Source organism: Bubalus bubalis, chromosome 6, assembly GCF_019923935.1.
Source record: "Bubalus bubalis isolate 160015118507 breed Murrah chromosome 6, NDDB_SH_1, whole genome shotgun sequence".
Classification (NCBI taxonomy): Eukaryota; Metazoa; Chordata; class Mammalia; order Artiodactyla; family Bovidae; genus Bubalus; species Bubalus bubalis.
Window position 1 is genome coordinate 116,998,905 of NC_059162.1, and position 20,605 is coordinate 117,019,509.

At 45.8% G+C, this 20,605-nt stretch overlaps 1 protein-coding gene and 1 long non-coding RNA gene across 3 annotated transcripts in view; one reads left to right on the forward strand and one right to left on the reverse strand.

The window, feature by feature from the left end:
• Positions 1–20,605, forward strand: part of UBE2F (ubiquitin conjugating enzyme E2 F (putative)) — a 45,928-nt gene that overhangs the window by 16,728 nt on the left and 8,595 nt on the right. The window contains exons 4-5 of one of the 2 annotated variants that reach the window (XM_025289258.3): positions 1,593–1,658; positions 13,422–13,489. In XM_025289258.3, the coding sequence (XP_025145043.3) occupies positions 1,593–1,658; positions 13,422–13,489 (134 nt within the window). The remainder of the gene's footprint in view (positions 1–1,592; positions 1,659–13,421; positions 13,490–20,605) is intronic. The other variant, XM_025289259.3, reaches the window with a different exon arrangement.
• LOC102403495 lies at positions 13,838–16,069 on the reverse strand. The gene is made up of 2 exons (XR_328264.4): positions 15,557–16,069; positions 13,838–14,616 (listed from the first exon to the last, which is right to left on the reverse strand). It is a non-coding gene; the product is annotated as an uncharacterized LOC102403495 (long non-coding RNA).

The window sequence follows — 20,605 nt, forward strand, 5'->3', positions numbered from 1 at the left end:
AAACAAAACCCATTTAAACTACTACGCACTTTTCAAATGTGTGTCTTGGATGAAAACCTTGGATTCTTCAGTCCCTGGTTTCTTTGTTTCAAAAACAAAGAAAATGGCAGTGTGATCTCTGAGACCCTGTCCTGCTTTTCTAGACTAAGTCACCTTTCACTCTGCGTTGATTTTTCTGAAGGATTGGTCCAAAAACCCCACACACAGTTCTGCCCTGCTGCATGTTGTATCCAGCACGTTCATGGCGTGATGAAATGAGGCATAAACTAGTTTTATTTTGGGAGCTCAACTCCCTTCTGTTTGATAACCTGCGTGGTCCTGGGCTGGTCACTGAACCTCTCTGGGCCTTCGTGTCATCTTTCACATTCGATGATGTTGGACCAGATGGTCTCTAAGGCTGTGTCCCAGGCTAAAGTAGAATCTTTCTCTTTTGGATGAAAATTCATACCGTGTGAAACTAGGCAGATATTTCAGAAGGACTTGTAAGAAATTGTCAGTAGACGACTCAAGGAATTTAGCATAATATTTTCCAGGCTTATAAAATACAGTTTTTACCTATATCCCCTTCATCTTCCGTCTTTATTTAGTCTCTTGGGTATTTGCTCTTCTCGTGTGTCATTTGTTTGAAGGTGGCAGATGTCAGCTGTGGCCACCTTACCCTGTCCGCCCCACCGCAGTGCTCTCCAGGGGTCTCTCCGTGGGACCTCCTAATCCAGGCCCTTCTGGTGCGGCTCACGTGGGCCGAGTGTCACCATCTGAGTCAGCTGAGCCTCATTCTACCAGCAGACCAAGCGGAGTTACCGGTTGGGTTGTGAGGATGTTGCTGCTGCTGCTGCTAAGTTGCTTCAGTCGTGTCTGACTCTGTGCGACCCCATAGACGGCAGCCCATCAGGCTCCCCCGTCCCTGGGATTCTCCAGGCAAGAGCACTGGAGTGGGTTGCCATTTCCTTCTCCAATGCATGAAAGTGAAAAGTGAAAGTGAAGTCGCTCAGTTGTGTCCAATTCCTAGCGACCCCAGGGACTGCAGCCCACCAGGCTCCTCCGTCCATGGGATTTTCCAGGCAAGAGTACTGGAGGGGTGCCATCGCCTTCTCCTTGTGAGGATGTTAGGGAAAGATAACAGAATGCCGTGGCCTGGGTGTGCGCTTCCTCAGCTGGCACGGTTCTTTGTAACTTCTGTATGCTGTGGTGGGTACAGACCAGAGTGTGGCCTGGGCTCTTTTCCTGGTTTTTCTATGTTTAGCTCGCCTTTACCCACATACATTAATCTCCCTGAGGTATGACTTCTCAAAGTAAAGTAGCACCAGTCTTGACATTAATGGAAAGAGCTCTGTTTTTAGGAACCATTTAAAGGATGAAAGATAACATGGTCAATTTGGAATTAACTAAAACCTGTAAGGAGGAAAACACATGACAAGTATCAGTGGTTTGCAATTTGAGCACATTGGCACGATTATTACCAAACAAATAGAGGAAATCTACTGGTTTAACCTGTCAGCGCCTCAGCAGTGTTAAACTTTCCATGTATTTCGAGGTTCGCCTCAACTTAAGGACTGTCGCTAGCCTTCCTTGACGAGCTGTTTCTTTTGCAGGTACGTGTAAAGTGCATTTTCCTGATCCAAACAAGCTTCATTGCTTTCAGCTAACTGTCACCCCAGGTAATATTCTTATGTGTGTAAGTGTTAAAGTGATTTTCAGACAGCAAATTCTAAAGATTTTCCAAGTGCATAATCTTTGGTTTGATTTGTCCTCTAACTTTTTGTAAGTTATAACAGCAGTGGCCATTCCAGATGCAGGGGAGATGATGCCGTGTGGCCAGATCAAGCATCATGAGGTGGTGTGAGGCGTGCGGCATGTGCTCCAGGAACTGGCGCAGACTTGAACAGCGCGAGGGAATAACCGTGGAGGCTGCTGACGCGGAGTGCAGAGCGCGGGCTCCGAGGCCGTGACTGCGTTCAGATCCTGCTCTGCCCACTTGCAGCAGCGCGGCCATGCCCAAATTGCTCAGTACCCTCTCTCAGCTGCAGCCCACCCAGCTGCAGAGCGGGGATCAAATAGAACCTATCTCCTGGGACACTTGGAAGGATTAAGTAGATAATGTGTGTGAAGCACTTCAGCCCAGGTCTAGCGGAGGAAACAAGCAGATAACCAGCTGTCCTCGTTAGCACTGATAGGTATCCAAGCCGGCAGATGTTTCTCCTTGGTCATGCTGAGCAGCTGGAGAGAGGGTGTGGGCTTTCCTGGTCACGGTGCAGCTGGGGGCCACAGCCGCCAGCACTGCAGCCACCAGAGTTCATGCCGGCCGGCCTTGTGCCGTGGCGGGCTGGCTGGGGAGAGGAGAGAGCAGGGCAGAGAGGATTAGGCGAGGGGAAGGAGTGCTGTGGAGGAGGCAGAGGGCGGTGTTTTACTTGGGAGGTGGAAAGCAAGTGGGAAACTGGGAATCATGAGTCACTAGCTAATTAAACACTGAAGGAGACTGCAGAGTTTCAGCAGGTGATAATGAGCCCGCAAATAAGCCCTCGCGTTGTCTGCCTGCAGGTAGGATGGGAGGTGATGTGTGGCAACAGGAGAAACCCTGCTTTCAAATGTGCTTGAATCTTTAAAACCTCACGTAATCTGTGTGCTGCTCCCACAGGCGGCTCTGGAACGCATCCATAAGTTCAGTCTGCTACATCTCCATTTTCTAAGTTGAGCGAGCACCAGGGTAGAGATCCTAGCACCAGGACACTGTCATCAGAGGTGGGCCTGACCTCCAGAGAGGACTTTTACCTGTGAAGTCAGGAGGCTCTAACCACCCTTTGGCCGCCTTCACAAAGATGAGGCAGGTTTGCTGTGTTTAGCAAGAGGTCCTGAGCACACTCTGATGTTTCCTGGCAACCAGAGGCCACCATTATGAACATCACTATTACTGTTAAGCACTGCAAGGTATTTTCAGAAATGATTGTAGTGATTAAGATTGGTTCTCTGTCTACTAAGTAGTCTCACTCTTGTGTGTTTGCAGTAAAAATATCTTCTTCCCTCTGCCTTTTTAAGCATTTTCAGTGGCTCTCATGGATTCTGCTATTCTGCCAAAGCTTGGGCTTTGTGGTTCTCAGCTCTTCAGAGACCTTGTTTGCTTTCCCAGGCTTGTTGCTCTCTTACATGTGTCGAGTCCAACCTCTGGATAAGTGTTTGTTTTTTTTTTTTCTTTTTTTTTTCAACTGAATGTTTTTACTGAATGACGTGAACGTTCTCACTAAGGTTATGTCTCTGACACCATCTTTGATGTTCTTATTCTTGGAACTGTAGCACAACTGTTACAGTTTTGGTGTTCACTGTTCCATCAGGTAAAAAAGTAGCTTGTGTTTCGGTGCCTGTGATTGCTGGTACTTGAGTGTTCGTATCTGTGGATGTGCGCACGTGGAGTTGTGTGGTGTGCTCGTGTTTTGTGGTGTCACTGGGGCAGGAAGCTGCTGTTTCTCTTGCCCTGGATTATTTAGAGAAGCATCACAGACATCTGCCAACCCCAAAAGCTCACCCAGTGTGCTGGTTTTTTATAAAAACTTTCTGGAGTCATGCTGTCTTTAGTATTGAAGAGAAACTATATAGAGATAGGCCCGAGTAGTGACAGTGTTTTAACAGTGTATGGAACAGGTGGTTTTGAAACTGGCTCGTTTTGGCCAGTAATCTTGTGGATGAAAACTAAATAACGTACAGGATCTGGATATTTAGGTGGTCGGGGGCAAGAGTTGCATCTGCACTTGAAGCTCAAATCTCTTCTTCTTCTGGCTCTTGGCAAGATAGTCTCTGTTTGTACTTGGTACAATTTTTATAGTTTTGTTTCTTTTTGGAATATCCCTCATGCTTGGGAATAAATGCACTCTTCAGAGAAAAGATGGAAATGTAATTAGGTGATGGAAGAAAGGAAAAAAACCAAATTTGGAAGAAAAAAAATCTCCACATTAATTCACAAAACAAGAAACAATGCTAGAAAGGGAAATGAAACAAAGCAAAAATCTAAAGACCGGCTGAAGTACCCCCTGGTGTCGTCTGTGAAGTCAGAGGGGTGGTTGGAAAAACTGGGCCTGCTGACCTGTGGAGGCCCCCCCAGCCTGCTCCCGTTGTGGTGTGGTGAGTTGTAGGCAGAGGCGACCATAGACAGTTTTTATTTCAAGTTTTACTTTGTAAATAAATTTTACTGAAGTATAAAATTATTAATAATAAAGTGTGCTAATTTGAACTACAGAACATAATTAGTTTTGCAAAGTGGACACGTACCCTGGTGTAACCATAATCCTTGTAAAGATTTTGCAGCATTCCCGAAGTTCTTTCTTCCTCTTTGCAGTCAATTTCTCACCCCCTGCTACCTACCCACAATTGCTTTCTGATTTCTCTTATTGTAGTCCTTAAATTCCTTGAGTTCTTGAATTTCATTTAAATGGAATCATACTATGTACTCTTAGTCTCTGGCTTCTTCCTTGTTAACATGTTTTTAAATTCATATGTGTTGTTGTGGATAGCAGTATTTGTTGTATGAATATGATGAATATAATTATTTTCATATTGATGGGCATTTTAATTCTTTCTAGCTTTTGGCTATTATGAGCAAGACTGCTCTTGGCATTTTCATACCATCCCAGTTTGTTCAGAATATTTTCTTATTAGCCTGCTGGTGTCCGTGGGATCTGTCCTGACATCCCTGTTTTTATTCCTGATGTTGGTTTATTTGGATCTTCTGTTTTTTCCCTTGGTCATGTTAGCTTGTGGTTTATCCAGTTTATTTTTTTGGAAAGAGCAAGCATTTGTTTTTCTGAGTTATCTATCCATTTTATTGATTTCTGCTCTTTATTATTTCCTTCCTTACACTTTGGGTTTAAATTGCTTTTCTTTTTCTACCTTCTTAAGATGGAAATGTAGATTGATTTTAAAAAGTTCTTTAAAAGCAATGTTGATTGAGATATAAGTTACATTATTTTACTTGGCATAATGCTTTTGAGTTTCACCTGTGTTGTATTTTGTGTCTTTTTGCTGATGGGTTTTATTCTGTCATATGTGTGTATACCAGTATTTATACCAGGTTATTGATGAACCTTTGTGCTGTTTCCACTTTGGGGCCATCAGGCGTAAAAGCTGCTGTAAACCTTTGTGTGCAGGACTTCATTTGCCAGTGGTTTTTTTTTTTTTTTTTTTTAATTTTGACAATGTTGTGTTGGTTTCTACCATTCAACAGTGCAAATCAGCCATAATTATACTTACATTCCCTGCCTCCCCCCATGCCTCCAGGTCATCACGGATTGCCGATGGGGCTGCCTGTGCTACACAGCATCTTCTCACCAGCTGTCCGTCTTGCCCCCTCAGTGTATACATGCTGATGCTGCTTTCCCCGTTTGTCCCACTCTCTTGTCCCCCACCGTGTCCACAAGTCCATTCTCTGCATCTGTGTCTTTCCTGCAAATAGGTTCATTGATATTATTTTTCTAGATTCCATACATATGCATCAATATGTTGTATTTGTTTTTCTCTTTCTGACTTACTTCACTCTATATAACAGGCCCTAGGTTCTTCCACCTCACTAGAACTCAGATTCATTCATTTTATGGCTGAGTAATACTCCATTGTATATATGTACCACAGCTTCTTGATCTGCTCATCTGTCAGTGAACATCTGGATTGCTTCCATGTCCTGGCTATTGTAAACAGTGCTGCTATGAACATTGGGGTGCATGTGTCTTTTTCAGTTATGGTTTTCCTCCGAGTATATGCCCAGTAGTGGGGTTGCTGGGTCATATGGTAGATTTATTCCTAGTTTTGTAAGGAATCTCTATCCTGTTTTCCATAATGGCTGTATCAGTTTACACCCCCACCAACAGTCTCCTTTTCTCCACCTCCTCTCCAGAATGTATTGTTGGTAGATTTTTTTGATGATGGCCATACTGACTGGTGAGAGGTGACACCTCATTGTAGTTTTGATTTGCATGTCTCTAATAATTAGTGATGATAAGAATAAGTTTAGCTTTATGAAATACTGGCATACTGTTTTCCAAAAGGAAAGTCCATTGCGTCCCTGCTAGCGCTGAACCACTGCGCCCCTGCTAGCGCTGAACCACTGCGTCCCTGCTAGCGCTGAACCACTGCGCCCCTGCTAGCGCTGAACCACTGCGCCCCTGCTAGCGCTGAACCACTGCGCCCCTGCTAGCGCTGAACCACTGCGCCCCTGCTAGCGCTGAACCACTGCGCCCCTGCTAGCGCTGAACCACTGCGCCCCTGCTGGCGCTGAACCACTGCGCCCCTGCTAGCGCTGAATCACTGCGCCCCTGCTGGCGCTGAATCACTGCGCCCCTGCTGGCGCTGAATCACTGCGCCCCTGCTGGCGCTGAATGGGAATTGCAGCCAACCCACATGCTTGCCAGCAGCTAGTGGTGTCACTTGTTTCCAGTTCAGCCATTCCAGTGCGTGTGTGTCTCGTTGTGACTTTGGTTTGCATTTTCCTAATGATCAAAGATATTGAGCATCTTTTCCTGAGCTTGTTTGCCCTGTTTATGTCTCCTTTGTTCAAATATTTTACCCATTTAAACATTGGATTGCTGGTCTCATTATTGAGTTGCGAGATTTATGTACCTAGATTCAGTTCAGTTCAGTTACTCAGTTGTGTCCGACTCTGAGACCCCGTGGACTGTAGCACACCAGGCTTCCCTGTCCATCACCAACTCCCAGAGCTTGCTCAGACTCATGTCCATCGAGATGGTGATGCCATCCAACCATCTCATCCTCTGGGTATATGTTTTTTATTAGATATGTGGGAGGTTTTTTTTTAAATGGTGAATAATATCCTTTTTTAAAAATTGTTACATATGATAAAAGTTCTAATTAGGGAATTACATAGTTATATTGTAAATCTTGTATATTTAGGTATATATTCATCTAAATGTGTTTTAAAAATGTGTTGATTATCAGATTAGTCATGTTTTCTTAATTTGAACATATAATTTATAAAAAGCTCCCTAACTGATGAGCTTGATAATAAAAGTGCACCCTACACTGAGTCGTGAAATTTAAATTATCTATTACCCCATGATGTTTGGTTCTTAGTTATTCTTAGCTTTGTTTCGCAGCTTTGGAGTTCCAGAAGGAAAAGCTTCTAAATGTGAAATAAAGTAAGAGCCCAATTTCTCAGCAGAGAAGTATGGTTAGTAAGCCTGAGGCATTGGTTTGGTCCCACACGTGAACATTTTGGAGCAAGAAGGCAATGGCACCCCACTCTAGTACTCTTGCCTGGAAAATCCCATGGATGGAGGAGCCTGGCTGGCTACAGTCCATGGGGTGGCTAAGAGTCGCGCACGACTGAGTGACCTCACTTTTACTTTTCACTTTCATGCATTGGAGAAGGAAATGGCAACCCACTCCACTGTTCTTGCCTGGAGAATCCCATGGACGGCGGAGCCTGGTGGGCTGCTGTCTATGGGGTTGCACAGAGTCGGACACGACTGAAGTGACTTAGCAGCAGCAGCAGCAGAGCATGTTTAAAGACATGAAAATGGATGAGAGCACTGAAGCAGACCTCTGGCTTGACCACCACCCTGGTCCCCTCGTAGCTGGAGTGCAGTTTACCGTCACTCGGTCAAGGTTTCAGACACTCAGAATGTGTACCCTCCTCCCTGGTTCTTTCTAGGTTGATTTTTAGCTTTCTGGGAACCATTGCAAGGAGAAAAATTTGAAGATGAAGAGACTTTTTTCCTGATGGTGTCTTTTCTTTCAAATAACCCTGGAAATGCAGTGGCAATTATTCTCCTTTCATATATAGTAGAAATGTGGTGTCAGCACTCAAGACAACCAGTTACCTCCCTTGGCAACAGCTAACTTTTGTTAGGGAAACATTCCCTGCCCTCCTCCTTGTCTTTGCTTAGATCCTGCTGAGCAGGGGATGTGTTGTCTGGTATCCACTGTGCTCACAGATTTCTGCCCTCTGCCTTGCATGTAAAACTCTGAGGCAGATTCTCTCTTGGGATGCTCAGATTTCCAGGAGTATGAATTTAAATGTCTGACATACTGTTTTAAAAGCCATTATTACCATAGTTAAACATATATTCTGATGGTTACTGTATATAAAATGTTTTTTAAGAGGACACGCTATTTAAATGTTTAGCTTTCTGGCATTGTAAAAATTGCCAGCACACTTTCATTTTCCTGTACCACCTAATAGTGCCTGTCATGTAGCAAGCTTTGTCTTTTTCAAAAATCATGTTCAGTGAGGCATAACTTTACAGACAGTAAATTCACCATTCTTAGGTGTAGCATTCTCTGCATTATGACAAATACATAATAGTTGTATGAGCACCGGCACAATTGAAATGCACGGAGAGCGTGTCCATCAGCTCAGAACTCGGGCCCCTTGTTAGTGAGCTTCCTCTCCCCACCCCCTGGCAATCTTTGATCTGATTTCTGCCCTGCTGTTTGTCTTTTCCAGAAAGTCACATAAATGGCCCCAACCAGGATGTAGCATTTTGCACACGGCTTCTCTCACTTGCACACCCACGCTGTTGTCTGTAGTATTAACTGCCACCGGCCTTCAGTGACTGTGAAGGTGGAGGAAGGGCCCTGGGCCAAGGAGCGCAGGTGGCTGCCTAAAGCCAGAGCATGAAGGAAACGGATTTTTCCTCGAGCCACAGAAAGAGCTGCAGCCCTGCCATCCCTTAGCCTCTGGGACTAGTTTCATACTTCTGACCTACAAAAGATAATAAGTTTTTATTGTTTAAGCTGCTGAGTTTATAATAATTTATTTACTAATTTATTACAGCAACAGTGCAAACACAGTGCTTTTTGTGTCCTAAGAAGTCTTTGTCTAAGAAATGCAGGTTTCCCTTTTTTTTAAATTAAAAAAAGGTAGTTTTATAGCTTTGGGTTTTAAAGTCAGGTCTGTGAGCCATTTTGAGTGAATTTTTGCATGTGGTGCAAGATAAGGCTCTAGTTTCTTTCCTTCCCCTCCTTACTCTTCCTGGAATGAATGGGGAAGTGTTCCTTTCTGTTTCCTGGAAGAGTTTTATGTTGAGTTACTATTAATCCTTTATTAAATGATAGAATTTATCAGTAAAACCACCTACGTCTATCATTTTGTTGATTTTTTTTTTTTTGTGGTAGGAACTTAAGTATGAATATAATAGGTATGAGTTACTTGGATTTCTTATTTTTGGGTGAGCTTTGGTGATTTGTATCCTTCAAAGAATTTGTTCATATCATCTGCATTTTGAATTTATTGATGTAAGGTTGCTCTTAATATCTTCTGACCCCTTTAAGTTCTATAGAGTGTGTTGATATACCTTCCTTAATTCCTGGCATTGAAAATTTCTGTTTTCTTGATCCAGTTAGCTAGAGGTTATCAATTTCATTGGTCTCTGCAAGGAACCAGTGTTTGGTTTCATTGATTCTCTTCTAATATTTTTTAGTTTTCTGCTCATATGTCCTTTTTACAGTTTAATTTGCTCTTCTTTTTCTATTTTTTAAGGTGGAAGTTTAGCCAGGTTAATAGTGAATTTCCACTTCCCCATTCAGACCTTTATTTAATAGTCACGTTTACTTAACAGTGAATTCTGGGTTATAACAAATGTAATTACCTTTGTTTTAGATAATTATATTTTCTTTATATATTTATTGACATATTTACCACTTATAGCTTTCATTCCTTTTGTAGTTCTGAGTTCCCATCTGTTATTTTCCTTCTGCCTGAAGAACCCCCTTGATTTTTTTTTTTTTTTTTTGGTAATGCAGATTTGCTGATGATGAATTCCGCCAGCTTTGCTGAATGTTGAATTCTTAAGTTGACAGTATCAGCATTGTAAGGATACCATTCCTCTGCCTTCTGACTTGCTCTTTTTCCTCTTGTAAGAAGTTAGTGGTGATTCTTTGTTTCACTTTCTGTGGTGTGCATTGTCTCTTTGTCGCAGTTTTTGACAGTTTTATTATGATGTGCTTTGATGGGATTTTTTTCCCTGTTTATCTCACTTGGGGTTTATTGATCTTTTTGGATCCATGACTTAACAGTTTTCATCAAATTTAGAAGTAACTGACCAACATTTCTTTATTTTATCCATAAGCAGTTTATGGGACTCCAATTATGTATATGAATGGTAATATCTTGCCTATATATACCCTCTACGTATGAATTGTGGGCAACACGGTTCTGTTTACTTTGCTCTGTGTGCTTCACTGTGGATCTTCTCTATTTCTACCCAAAGTTCACAGTGCCTGGCCCTTCACAGAGAGATTGCCGACCTCCTATCTGCAGGCTCATCTTGGCAGGGATTGTGTTTTTCCTTCGAGTTTAAAATTTGCATAGCATGTGATTCCAGTGTGCTGTAAATATTGACATTTAAAGAGGGGAAAAGTCTTGTGTTACTCTTCACAATATTTCCAGTGGAGTCTAAATACCATGGATATACCTACCATCACGCATTTAAAAAACAAATGAACAAGCTCTACTTTAATCGTTGGGAGATGTTCATTGCTACTTTTTCTCCATGCACTCATAGTTTTATTTCTCTTGTCTCACAGAATTTTGGGCTTCCCTGGTAGCTCAGATGGTAAAGAAACGGCCTGCAGTGCAGGAGACCTGGGTTCGATCCCTGGGGTAGGAAGATCTCCTGGAGAAGGAAATGGCAACCCACTCCAGTATTCTGGCCTGGAGAATCCCACGGACAGAGGAGCCTGGCGAGCTGCAGTCAGTGGGGTCGCAAAGAGTCCGGTAGGACTGAGTGACTAAGCACACACACACAGAATTTTATCCCGAAATAAACATTTTTCTGCCTATAAGAATTTTTTCACCCTGTCACCCTCTTTTGTAACTATGAAATTCAGTTATTTAAGAAGTTCTATAACGTAAGACCCTTGGGTGTTGAGCCTGATCTCGTGACTGACTGTTGCAGTCGTCTGTTCCAGCTCCTAGATCCTGGTTTTCCTCCATTGCCACTACTGCCCTTCTTGTCCTGCCTTCTGACCCCTCTAAGCAGAAGGTCCCTCAGGGCTTCGTCCTGTCCTTGGTCCACCATAGTAGGGTCCCTGAGGACCTCTCCAGCTCTTGAAGTCTGGATGCTTCCGTGCACAGCTCCCAACCATGCTCCTGTAGCCCCAACCTCTGCCCAGCACTCCCATCAATGTCTCCACTTGGTTGTGAACATGCAATCTCAGATGGATCTCACATCCGATGTTAAATCTCACAGCTGTGCCCTCCACAGGCTGTCTGTCTCTGAGGTGGCAGCTCTGCCCTTCTCCGTCACACTCAGAGATCTGGCACTTGGGCTCCTTCCTTGCCCGCCCACCCTCCTCTGTCCACAGATCCTGGTGGTGTCACTCTCACGGGACCTCTGCTTCAGCAGCTCTCACCTGGTCTTCACCAGCACAGTCTCATCTGGACTGTTTCTGTGGTGCTGCCCCTCCTCTGCCCAAGCCCCCCTGCAGCCTCACTCTGAATGAAAGCTGGTGTGCTTAACCGTGCCCTGCGGCAGGCCTGCTGCCCCTCCCACCTCAGGTCCTCCTCCTGCCTCGCCTCCTGGCCTCTGCCAAGTCCCTGGGATGCATCAGGCCCTCTCAGGGGTCTCTCACCCTGCTTTCCTTCCCCCTCCTTTAAGCCTTCAGTTTCAGGTCCTATTAGAACTGCAGTTCCTCCCACCTCCTAGCCCCTTAGCTCTTTTTCACTTTCTATTGTGTGATTTACTTATTTACTTTGTCTCCCTTCCTCTGGAATATAAGCTTCACGAGGCCAGGAAGGTCTCTTACTGGTGTGTCAACCCTTGTCTAGAACGGTACCTGACACATAGTAGGCACTCCTCAAATGTTGTAGGATAAATAATGACTTTAAACAATATGTTGCAAGCTTTGATGGTTATTAAACCAAATAGCAGTTTATCTGAAACGTATCTGAGAATGTCGAGGTTACTGTTAGCATTTTCCTCTGATTCAGTTAGGTGTTTGTGAACAGAATCACCTAATGCTAGAGAGAAGGGTTCACTCTGTCAGTTTTCTTCCTTCCTTTTGTCTTTCTAGGTGTGGCCGCTGGAAACTCGGTGTGAATAAGCAGGCAGGCGGGAGGCGTTGGTTGCCACTGTCGCTGTGTCACTGGGCTTCAGAGTCAGGAGCCAAAAATCACATAAGGGGTTTGATAAGTCGTCAGCTGAGGTTAGGCTCCTTGTGTTGTGTTGATGGCAAAGAGCTGAAAACCAGCTGGTTGGAAAAGGCTTTACAAACCTGGTCACTGGGGTCCCTTTGTGTCATATTTTCTGAAGCTGCCCCAAAACCAGTTTCCTGACACCAGCTAGCTGACCGTTCATCATACCTGCCCTTCTTCACTTGACAGCCTCTCATTGTACATGAAATACTAGGTAGCACTGAGAAAATTGATATTAATTTTATCATACCCTTACAGTATTATCATACCCTTACAATATTAAACATGTGGGCCTTACAAAAGCTCGTGAATGCGGATTTCGCTCATTCAATTTATAAGAAATATCTGCATCAATAGACAGAACCAGTTCTGTCAAACCACTCTGTCTCGGGTGAGGCCTTAACTTTTTAAAAACTTGAAGGTATGCATCTGACAGCCATCCCACTTCCAAGTTCAGTTCCTAGTGGAGAGGTGCGGTGTGGAGCTGATCACCATGTGGAGGAGGGTGCCTCTCTGTGCTCCTTGGCGCCCTCTTTGCCTGCTGCTCCTCACAGGGGTGATGCTTTTTCCTTTACAGCAGTCTTAAGATTGAAGTGACTAAATGAAATTTAACCATCCCTGCCATCAGGCTCCACAGTGTGTCTGAATTCAAGACATTCCAGCGTGAACCGTGACATCTTATCTGTAGTGCCATGCTGTGCCCTGAACAGAAGTGGGTGTGAGATGGAGAGAAGCACAAGCCCACACTGGGCCTGGATCCAGGGTGCTCCGCTGTGGGCATGCATCACCCCTGGTGCAGCGTACCCCAGGGAGAGGCTGGATGAGCAGCGTGTCTTCTCTTTTGAGCGGGAGAAAGATCGTGAAAGGGAGGTGGGAGGTGACAGGGCCATCCGCCTGCCTGCCCCTTGGAGCTGACTGCTTATGGGGAGACGAGCAGCAGACAGATGACCAAGAGCTGAGGCAGGACAGCAGCCTGTCGTGAGATGTGCCGAAGGCTTGAGGGGAGGCCCCGAGCACTGCGGTTAGGGCTGGGCTGCTCCAGGGACAGAGGAGGAGGGGAACCAGGCTCCCAGAAGATGCCTCCCCTTTCCCGAGGGCGCTGCCCACCAGGAGGAGAGCGGGCCCGCCAGTACCATCAGCTCAGGGGCAAGCTTGCAGTAACAAAGGAGCCTGACGGTCCTCTTTTTAAACTCTGTATATGCCATATCCTAACATAGTGCTTGCCCTTTGTTTCCTTTTTTTTTTTAATTTAAAGGATTTCTTTGTTCTGTTTTGTGTTTTTTGATAGATGAGGGTTACTACCAGGGTGGAAAATTTCAGTTTGAAACTGAAGTTCCTGACGCATACAACATGGTGGTGAGTAGCCTGCGCTTGAGTCATGTTCCCCCTTCGCGTGGCGCCTGGCCATCACGGGGCCTGGCGGTCCCCTCCCCAGCATCGTGTCCACATGCGGCCCACCTGGTCCTGGGACTCAGCATGGAATGGCCGGCACTTGTGGGTTAATGCCCCTCACTAGCAGTATTTAGAGTTTGAGTAGAGAGGTTCATTCTCAGTGCACATTTGCAAGTACTGTGTGCCAGGCAGTCTGTGCCGGGTGCAGCTCTACTGAGGCTGGAATTACTGTCCTGAGACCACACGTTTACAGGGATCTGCCTGCGTATTTCATGCAAATCTTGTTAAATTCTGACACTGGAGGAAAGAAGATTTTATTTAAAAGTGTAAGTTTGTTTATTGTATAACACCAAAATTTGAGAAGCGTATAAAACGTGTTTTAGATTTTTGGAGAAGGAAAACAACCCATGGTTTTAAACTATGAGTGTTTGTTTACACCCCTGTAAACATGTCGGATCCTTCAAGGACGCTCCAGGAGTAGCTGTGCCCGGTGCGGTTACGTTTTGCCTTTGCTTTTAGGATCTGCTGACCACGTAGGAAAGTGAGAGAAAGGGTAGAAAATCAATCATAAAGTGCTGAAAGTAGTAAGTAGCAGACAGTGATCATCAGTCAACGATAGGAAACTGGAGAATTCAGAGAAGGAAGAGAGAAGGTCGTATTTGGAAAGTGGTCAGGGCCAGTTAAGGGTGTGAGGAGAGCTAGAATTGGGTCGGCTCGAGCACAGCTGAGGCAGGGGTTCTGGGCGACGAGACACGTCTCCTGCTGTCCTGACAGCTGTGGAAATGAGGGCCGGCAGCCTTTGTACAGGGCAGGTTGACCAGGTCAACTTGAGGAAGACTTGGGGTCAGGAAATAGTGGAGAAGTGAGAAAACCCAGATGTGAGGTTTGGGGGGGCATTTTCACTACAGCAGTGAGAAATCCGTGAGGGCTCCGAACAACCCCACGCCCCCCGAGCAGGGGCAAGGAGAGGGCGTGGTGCGCCCGCCCAGGCTCTGTGCCCCCGGGCTTGCACGGGGTCAGCTCTACCGATTTATAGATTTTGCATATTGATGTTGTCTACTTCCCGCCATGTTTCTTCACATTCTCTAGGCCTGTTGAGCAGGAAAGAAAAATCTGATGGTAAAATTCAGTCTCCTGTGAGTCTGAGGCTGAGGGAGTTGGCACCGCTTGGGCCCTTGCTCCCCTCAGCGACAGCTCTCTCCTTTCTGACAAGTGGGGTTGTCCCCCTCCTCCTGTGCTTCCTCCCCACCCCCGACCCCCGACCCCGGCTGTCTAGTTCAGTGGCTCTAACACTTGTCTATTTAAAGCCAAACTTTTCTGTATGGAAGTTGATCTCTACTGGGCTACTATGTTCAAAGCCCTTTTGGAGGATGTGGAAGAGTTGGCAATCTAAGAAAAAGAAAAAGGAAATTTAAATGTTACACAAAGATAGGAAGATACGCCTTCCAGGCCTTTGTTGACCCACCCATCCAGCTGCCTACTGAGACTTTTCCTGTTGCCCTGGTCACTGACAGGGGAACCTGCACCTCCCCAGGCAAGAGCAGTGTGAGAACTTGGTTTACAGGCACATGTTTCGAATGTGGGGCTATTTTGATGGTTTCTGGAAACAACCAGACATGCAGTACTTAAAACTCCAGGCTCTGGCTTCCTGGACATGTGCCCTCTCTCTGAAGAGAGGTAAAGGTCGTAGGTTTGCGATACCACGTTCAGAAAAGCAGGGAATTTCAGGGGAGGAAGATAGATCATAGGGTTTAGCGTAAGCTGGTGAACTTTCCAAACAAGCCTCAAAGCTGAGAACTGCTGTTGGTGTGCGTCAGGCATCATTTGGTGACAGAGTGTCTTCTTTCCAGTGTAAGGAGAGAGCAGAGAGTCAGGACAGGAAGGGAGGAACAGAGGTGTGTTTCGGGCTTCCACGTGTCAGGCGCTTCCACTCATTTTGCTTAGGTCATACTCCAGTCATTTGGGTGACCTCAGTATTCTGTGTTTACCCATCAGGAAGTTAAGGCTTAGAAAGGAAAAGTAAGAACTTACCTAGCTGGCCTTGCTGGTCTCAGTGTCTCCATTGCCAAAGCCAATTCTTGTCAAGAGCTGTCCGCCTTCCTAACATGTGCCCTTCCCAGCACACCTGGTGGCTGCTTCATAGTCAGAAGTGTTGGTCATACTCCCCTGTCCCTGTGACTTCTTTAAGAAATGAAGTCAGAAATAAGTAGTGAATAGAAAACCATTGAGCCTCAAAGACACATTCCCTCTAGTACTGGTGGCTTATCTCACATTTTTCTATTTTAGTTTCTGCCTCCTTTGGAAAATTTCTAAGTGACAGGGCTAGTCCTCTTTCATTGGGAACAAAACCCGTGTTCTCCAGCCAGGAAGTACTGAGAGGCCAGGCCGTCCGGGTGTATCCAGACTCCACCCTGCTGCCAGGAGGGCCTCTGCGTGCTTTGTCTGCCTCTGCAGGCAGGGACCAGCCAGAGCCGTGAGCTCACAGCAGGGTGAAGAGGGTGGCCCAGTCCCTGGAGACGTGAGGTGGTGTGCTTCGTAGGTACAGAGGTGGTGGTGTCCCCTTGCTAGTAGTTCATCTTTGTCTAGTTCTCCTCACTGTCTTTCTTCACTGGACTGTCTGCTCCCCAAAGGAGGAGTCTGGGGGTGCCTTGATCTCACAGTATTTCCACTGCTGGGCGGAGGTGGCCACACCAGGCATGTGGCTCACATTTGTTCAGTGGTTGGTATGTTCTCTGCCCCCAAGAAATTTGTGGTGTGGAAAATAAACCAGCATTTGAAAATATAGAGGTTCCAGGCATGTGGAGTAGTGATTCTGAGAGCAGACTTTCAGGAATTCACGTTTCACTGGAGTGAGGAGAGACAGCCGGTTTTCGGCAAGTCAGCCTGAAAGGGCTTTGTGGAGCTTTCTCAGAACTCATTTGCTTTTACATCACAGTTTATAGGATTTCTGTACTTTATAAGGACTTTTTTTCTTTAAAACCCCTTACGCTTATGGTTCCTGCAGTCAAGGTCAGTTTTTAAGATTGTGGATGAAGCTTTTTTAATCAGTTAAGCATCAATAAATCATTATTTTAGAATAAACTTTCTTAAAAAGAAAACACCTATTTGGTATCCCCTCACCCCCCGCGCCCCCCACCCCCCCGCCCCCGCAAGCCCTCTGCCCCAGCAGCTAAAATGCAGATATTTCCTTTGGTTCTTTGTCCTTTGATCCCTGAACTTTATGTTACAGTCTCCAGCTGCTTCACAGTCTCTCTCAGCCCTAGAAGTTGGCTGAAAGTGGAGTGACATTTAATGAGCTCCTAAAATGCTCTGGGTTCTGGGTCAGGCCTTGTGGGCTGGAGGTGAGAAGTCAGGCGGCCTTGAAGAAGCTCAGCCTCTGGACCCAGAAACGGTGACAAGCCAGGGTGGTGATGCGGTGATGGTGACGCCCCAGAGTGTGGGGACGCGCAGAGCAGGAGGAGGCCTGGGAGCAGATAGCAGCTTGGCTGCAGTCTCACACGCTGGGCCCTCACGCGGCTCCCCTGGCGTGTCACCTGAGCTGTGGGAGAAATCCACGTGCTGAAGCAGGAGACAGGAATGTGGCTTTTCTGTCTAACTGGAAGTGAGGTTATGTGATAAAACCGCATCAGGCAACATGATTGCGAGCAGTCCTTAAAGGGGTCAGAAAGGGCGGTCCTGCCACATTTCCAGAAGGAGAGCAGGAGGTACCACCTGAACACCCACGGGCCCTTCTTCTTTTTAGGGTAATTTATTATACTCCATGGAAAGTTGAGGAAAAAATCACTATGCACAAATAGAATATTAGTCATCTGTTGTCTCTCTCCAGCATCAGAGATGATCATCACTAACTTTCTGATGGATGTTATGCACGATATCTAACCATACATACAAGTGCCATCACGCTACACATAGCTTGGGGACTTGGGGTTTTTCATATTACAGTATAGTACAATATGGGCTTCCCTGGTGGCTCAGCCGAAAGCATCCACTTGCCAATGCAGGAGACGCACGTTTGCTCCTTGGATAGTGAAGATCCCCTGGAGAAGGTAATGGCAACCCACTCCAGTATTGTTGCCTGGGAAACCCCATGGACAGAGCAGCCTGGTGGGCGACAGTCCATGGGGTCGTAGAGGCACAGCAGCAGCGTGATACATCATCAGATCATAAGAACGTATGTTCTCTTGTCAGTTAGTATATAATTATATCATCCTTGGTAGGAGCACTTAATTGTGTGATGTATCGTGGTTTTAAACTAACCCTTTATGGTTGATCACTGGGTGACCAGTGTTTGATAATATGAGCCAAACTTCTATAAAGGGCCAAACAGTAAATATTTTAGGGCTTGTGGACTATATATGGTCTCTATCATACATTATTTAAAAAAAAAACAAAAAAACACACCCTTTAAAAATATATAGGCTGTACTTAGCTCATAAACCACTTGAAATCAAGCTCGGGCTTATTTGGTCCGTGGGTTGTAGTTTGCTGACCCCTGGAATAAGCAGTGCTGTGACGCAGGTCCTGGACAGCAGCACACGCATGCCTGCTGCTGCCGCCTTTGGATAAATTCTTAGAAGTGCAGTTACAGGTATTGAGTCGTTGATGCTGATTTTAAGGCTTTTTAATCAGTATGATTCAGTTACCTTCCAGAGAATTTCCATTTGGCATCTCCACCGTCAGTGTGTGAAAATTGTTTTTCCTAAACCTTGACCAACATGGGATGTTTTCATTATTTTTTTTTCTTTTTGCTCTTTTGGAAAGAAATAAATAATATCTAAATGTTATTTGCATTTTCATTTCTTAAATAGGATGCTAATTTTTTTTCCTACTTATTAACTGTTTATGTCTTTTATGGGCTATTATTATGTGCTTATTATAAGCATTCCTATATAGATATTATATGAAACTTTTCTTAGTTTACTTAGCTGTGTCATAAACATTTTCGCGTTTTCATTTGTCTTGTTGTTGTTCTGTAAAAGCTTGTGGCTTTTTGTTTTAAGGTGTAGCCAAATCTACTTTTCCTTCTTGAATTTTGCATGTTGTGGAATGCTTGTAACAGGCCTTCGGACCGCGAGGCAACTCATCTGTGTTTGTTCTAGTGCTCATCGAGGTCTGTGTTGTTTATGTTATGTGAAGCTCTCAGCGAGCATCTGACTGTACTTTTATGAATAGTTAACCCTTGAAGTGCCCCTGTCCCCATTGATTTGCAGTTGGCCTTTGTCATGTACACACCCTGAGCTGTGTAACAGGATGGCTAGTGATGCCAGCCCCTGAGGTAGGAGCTGGAGCTGAGTGCATCTTGTTAGTCTGGTTTTGGAGGTGGTAGGGGTCTGTGAGAGTAGTTCACAGACTATTGAAAAGTGAAAAAGTGTGAGAAGTGTGTGTGAGAGTCAGGCCCCCAGCTGTGCTGCAGAGGCCTGCTCTCTCTCTGGGGCGCTGCTGTCAAGAGGGCCGTCGACAGCCTCCAGCTGTGGGAGGGGCGAGGGGGAGAGGGCAGGTGCGGCCCCATGCTTGGAGCTGCAGGGACACCAGGCAGGTGGCCGCGCGTCAGGGCTTCAGAGCAGGGAGGGGGCCTTCAGTCCCTCAGACGCTGAGTCCGTGATGCAGTCTGCCCTGCAGGTTACTGTGTTCAGTAGATTTACCACATGCACAGTGCCAGCAGGGCTGACCTTCCTCTTGAGCCTGAAGGCCTTGCTGAGAGTGCAGGCTCTGCTAGTATGTGTTCTGTCAAATGCATTCCTATTTACCTGCAGAAGAGCAAGTTAGAGAATATTCAGATTGATTTCAGCTCCCACTGATCCTAAATTTTGTAATCCTCACATACCCACCTCTACTTGGTTGGACTAATCATTCAGGGGAATCTGTTGACGTCATGTTGCTTTGAAATCAGAAGAAAATTTAATAAGGGTACTGAAAAAAAGTGTTTAAAAATGTTTGTTTTATACAGATTCAAAAGGTGACAATATTAGAGTACTAGAAAAAGTACAGAAGATTTGGATGGTGACATATTCTCTAGATTTGGCCTCAGAGATAAAAATTACAAAGACTTTGTATCTGTGAGATGACCTGTCTGGTGAGATTCTGAGAGATGACTGTCATGCTCCTCAAACCAAGGTGACCTTGCAGTGGACTGGGCCTGGGGAAGGGGCTACCCACTGGAGTCAGGGGTGGGCGCCTGGACGCGAGGGCGCTTGGCACTGACTCCGCAGCAGCGCTGTGGCCAGAACCCCCCGCCCAGTTCCTGGTCTTATCCCAGGGAAGTATTTCATTCCGGTGTGAGTGAAGATAGCATTGATATGGCAGTTTTGTAGTAGAAGCGGGAAGAACCTAAGCTTCTGGGCTTGCTAAATGCTAGTGTTTGTGCCATGGAATGCATGGACGCCCAAAGGCATCGGAGACGAGAATAAATGTGGAAAGTGTACAGCACATCTCCCTACTTGTAGAAAGAAAAACGACTGTGCACCACACACACCTGTGTGCATGGCCTCGAAAAGGGGCTCCAGAATGCGCATCAGATATTAATAGAAATTATTCCGGGTACAGTGCTATATCTCTGTCTACACACACATTAGTATCTTTCCTTTTTGTTTTTGCTTTTTTTTTAGATGAGTGTGATCGGTTTTAAAATAGGGTAAGATTAAAAGAACGTTACCCAAACACGCTCCATGCTAAGTGATGTTGATGTGTCTTATTCCCGCGTGATCCTTTTCATTCTCTCTCCCTCATTTAAGTATTAGTGGACTAGGACTTGCATCTAGACATGGAAAATGACAGTAGCGTCTTCGGGAATACCCACAAAGGGCGCCAGCGCTGCTGTGCGGGGCAGCGCTTCAGCTGCTCAGCACGTAGCGTGAAGGAGTCTAGGGGCTCCTGGTTCACAGCGGGTTCTGGGGGTACAGAACTCCTTCCCCAGGCCTCTGTGGCTGCTCCCCCACAGCCGGGGCCCAGGGAGGGGCAGGGGGCAGGAGCCCAGCGGCCAGCACCATCTGCTATCAGCCCCAGGATGCGGAGGGGTCCTGTGCGGGGACAGCAGCCGCCCCCAGCGAGACCAGCACTGCATGCGGTGTGCAGACACTGCTG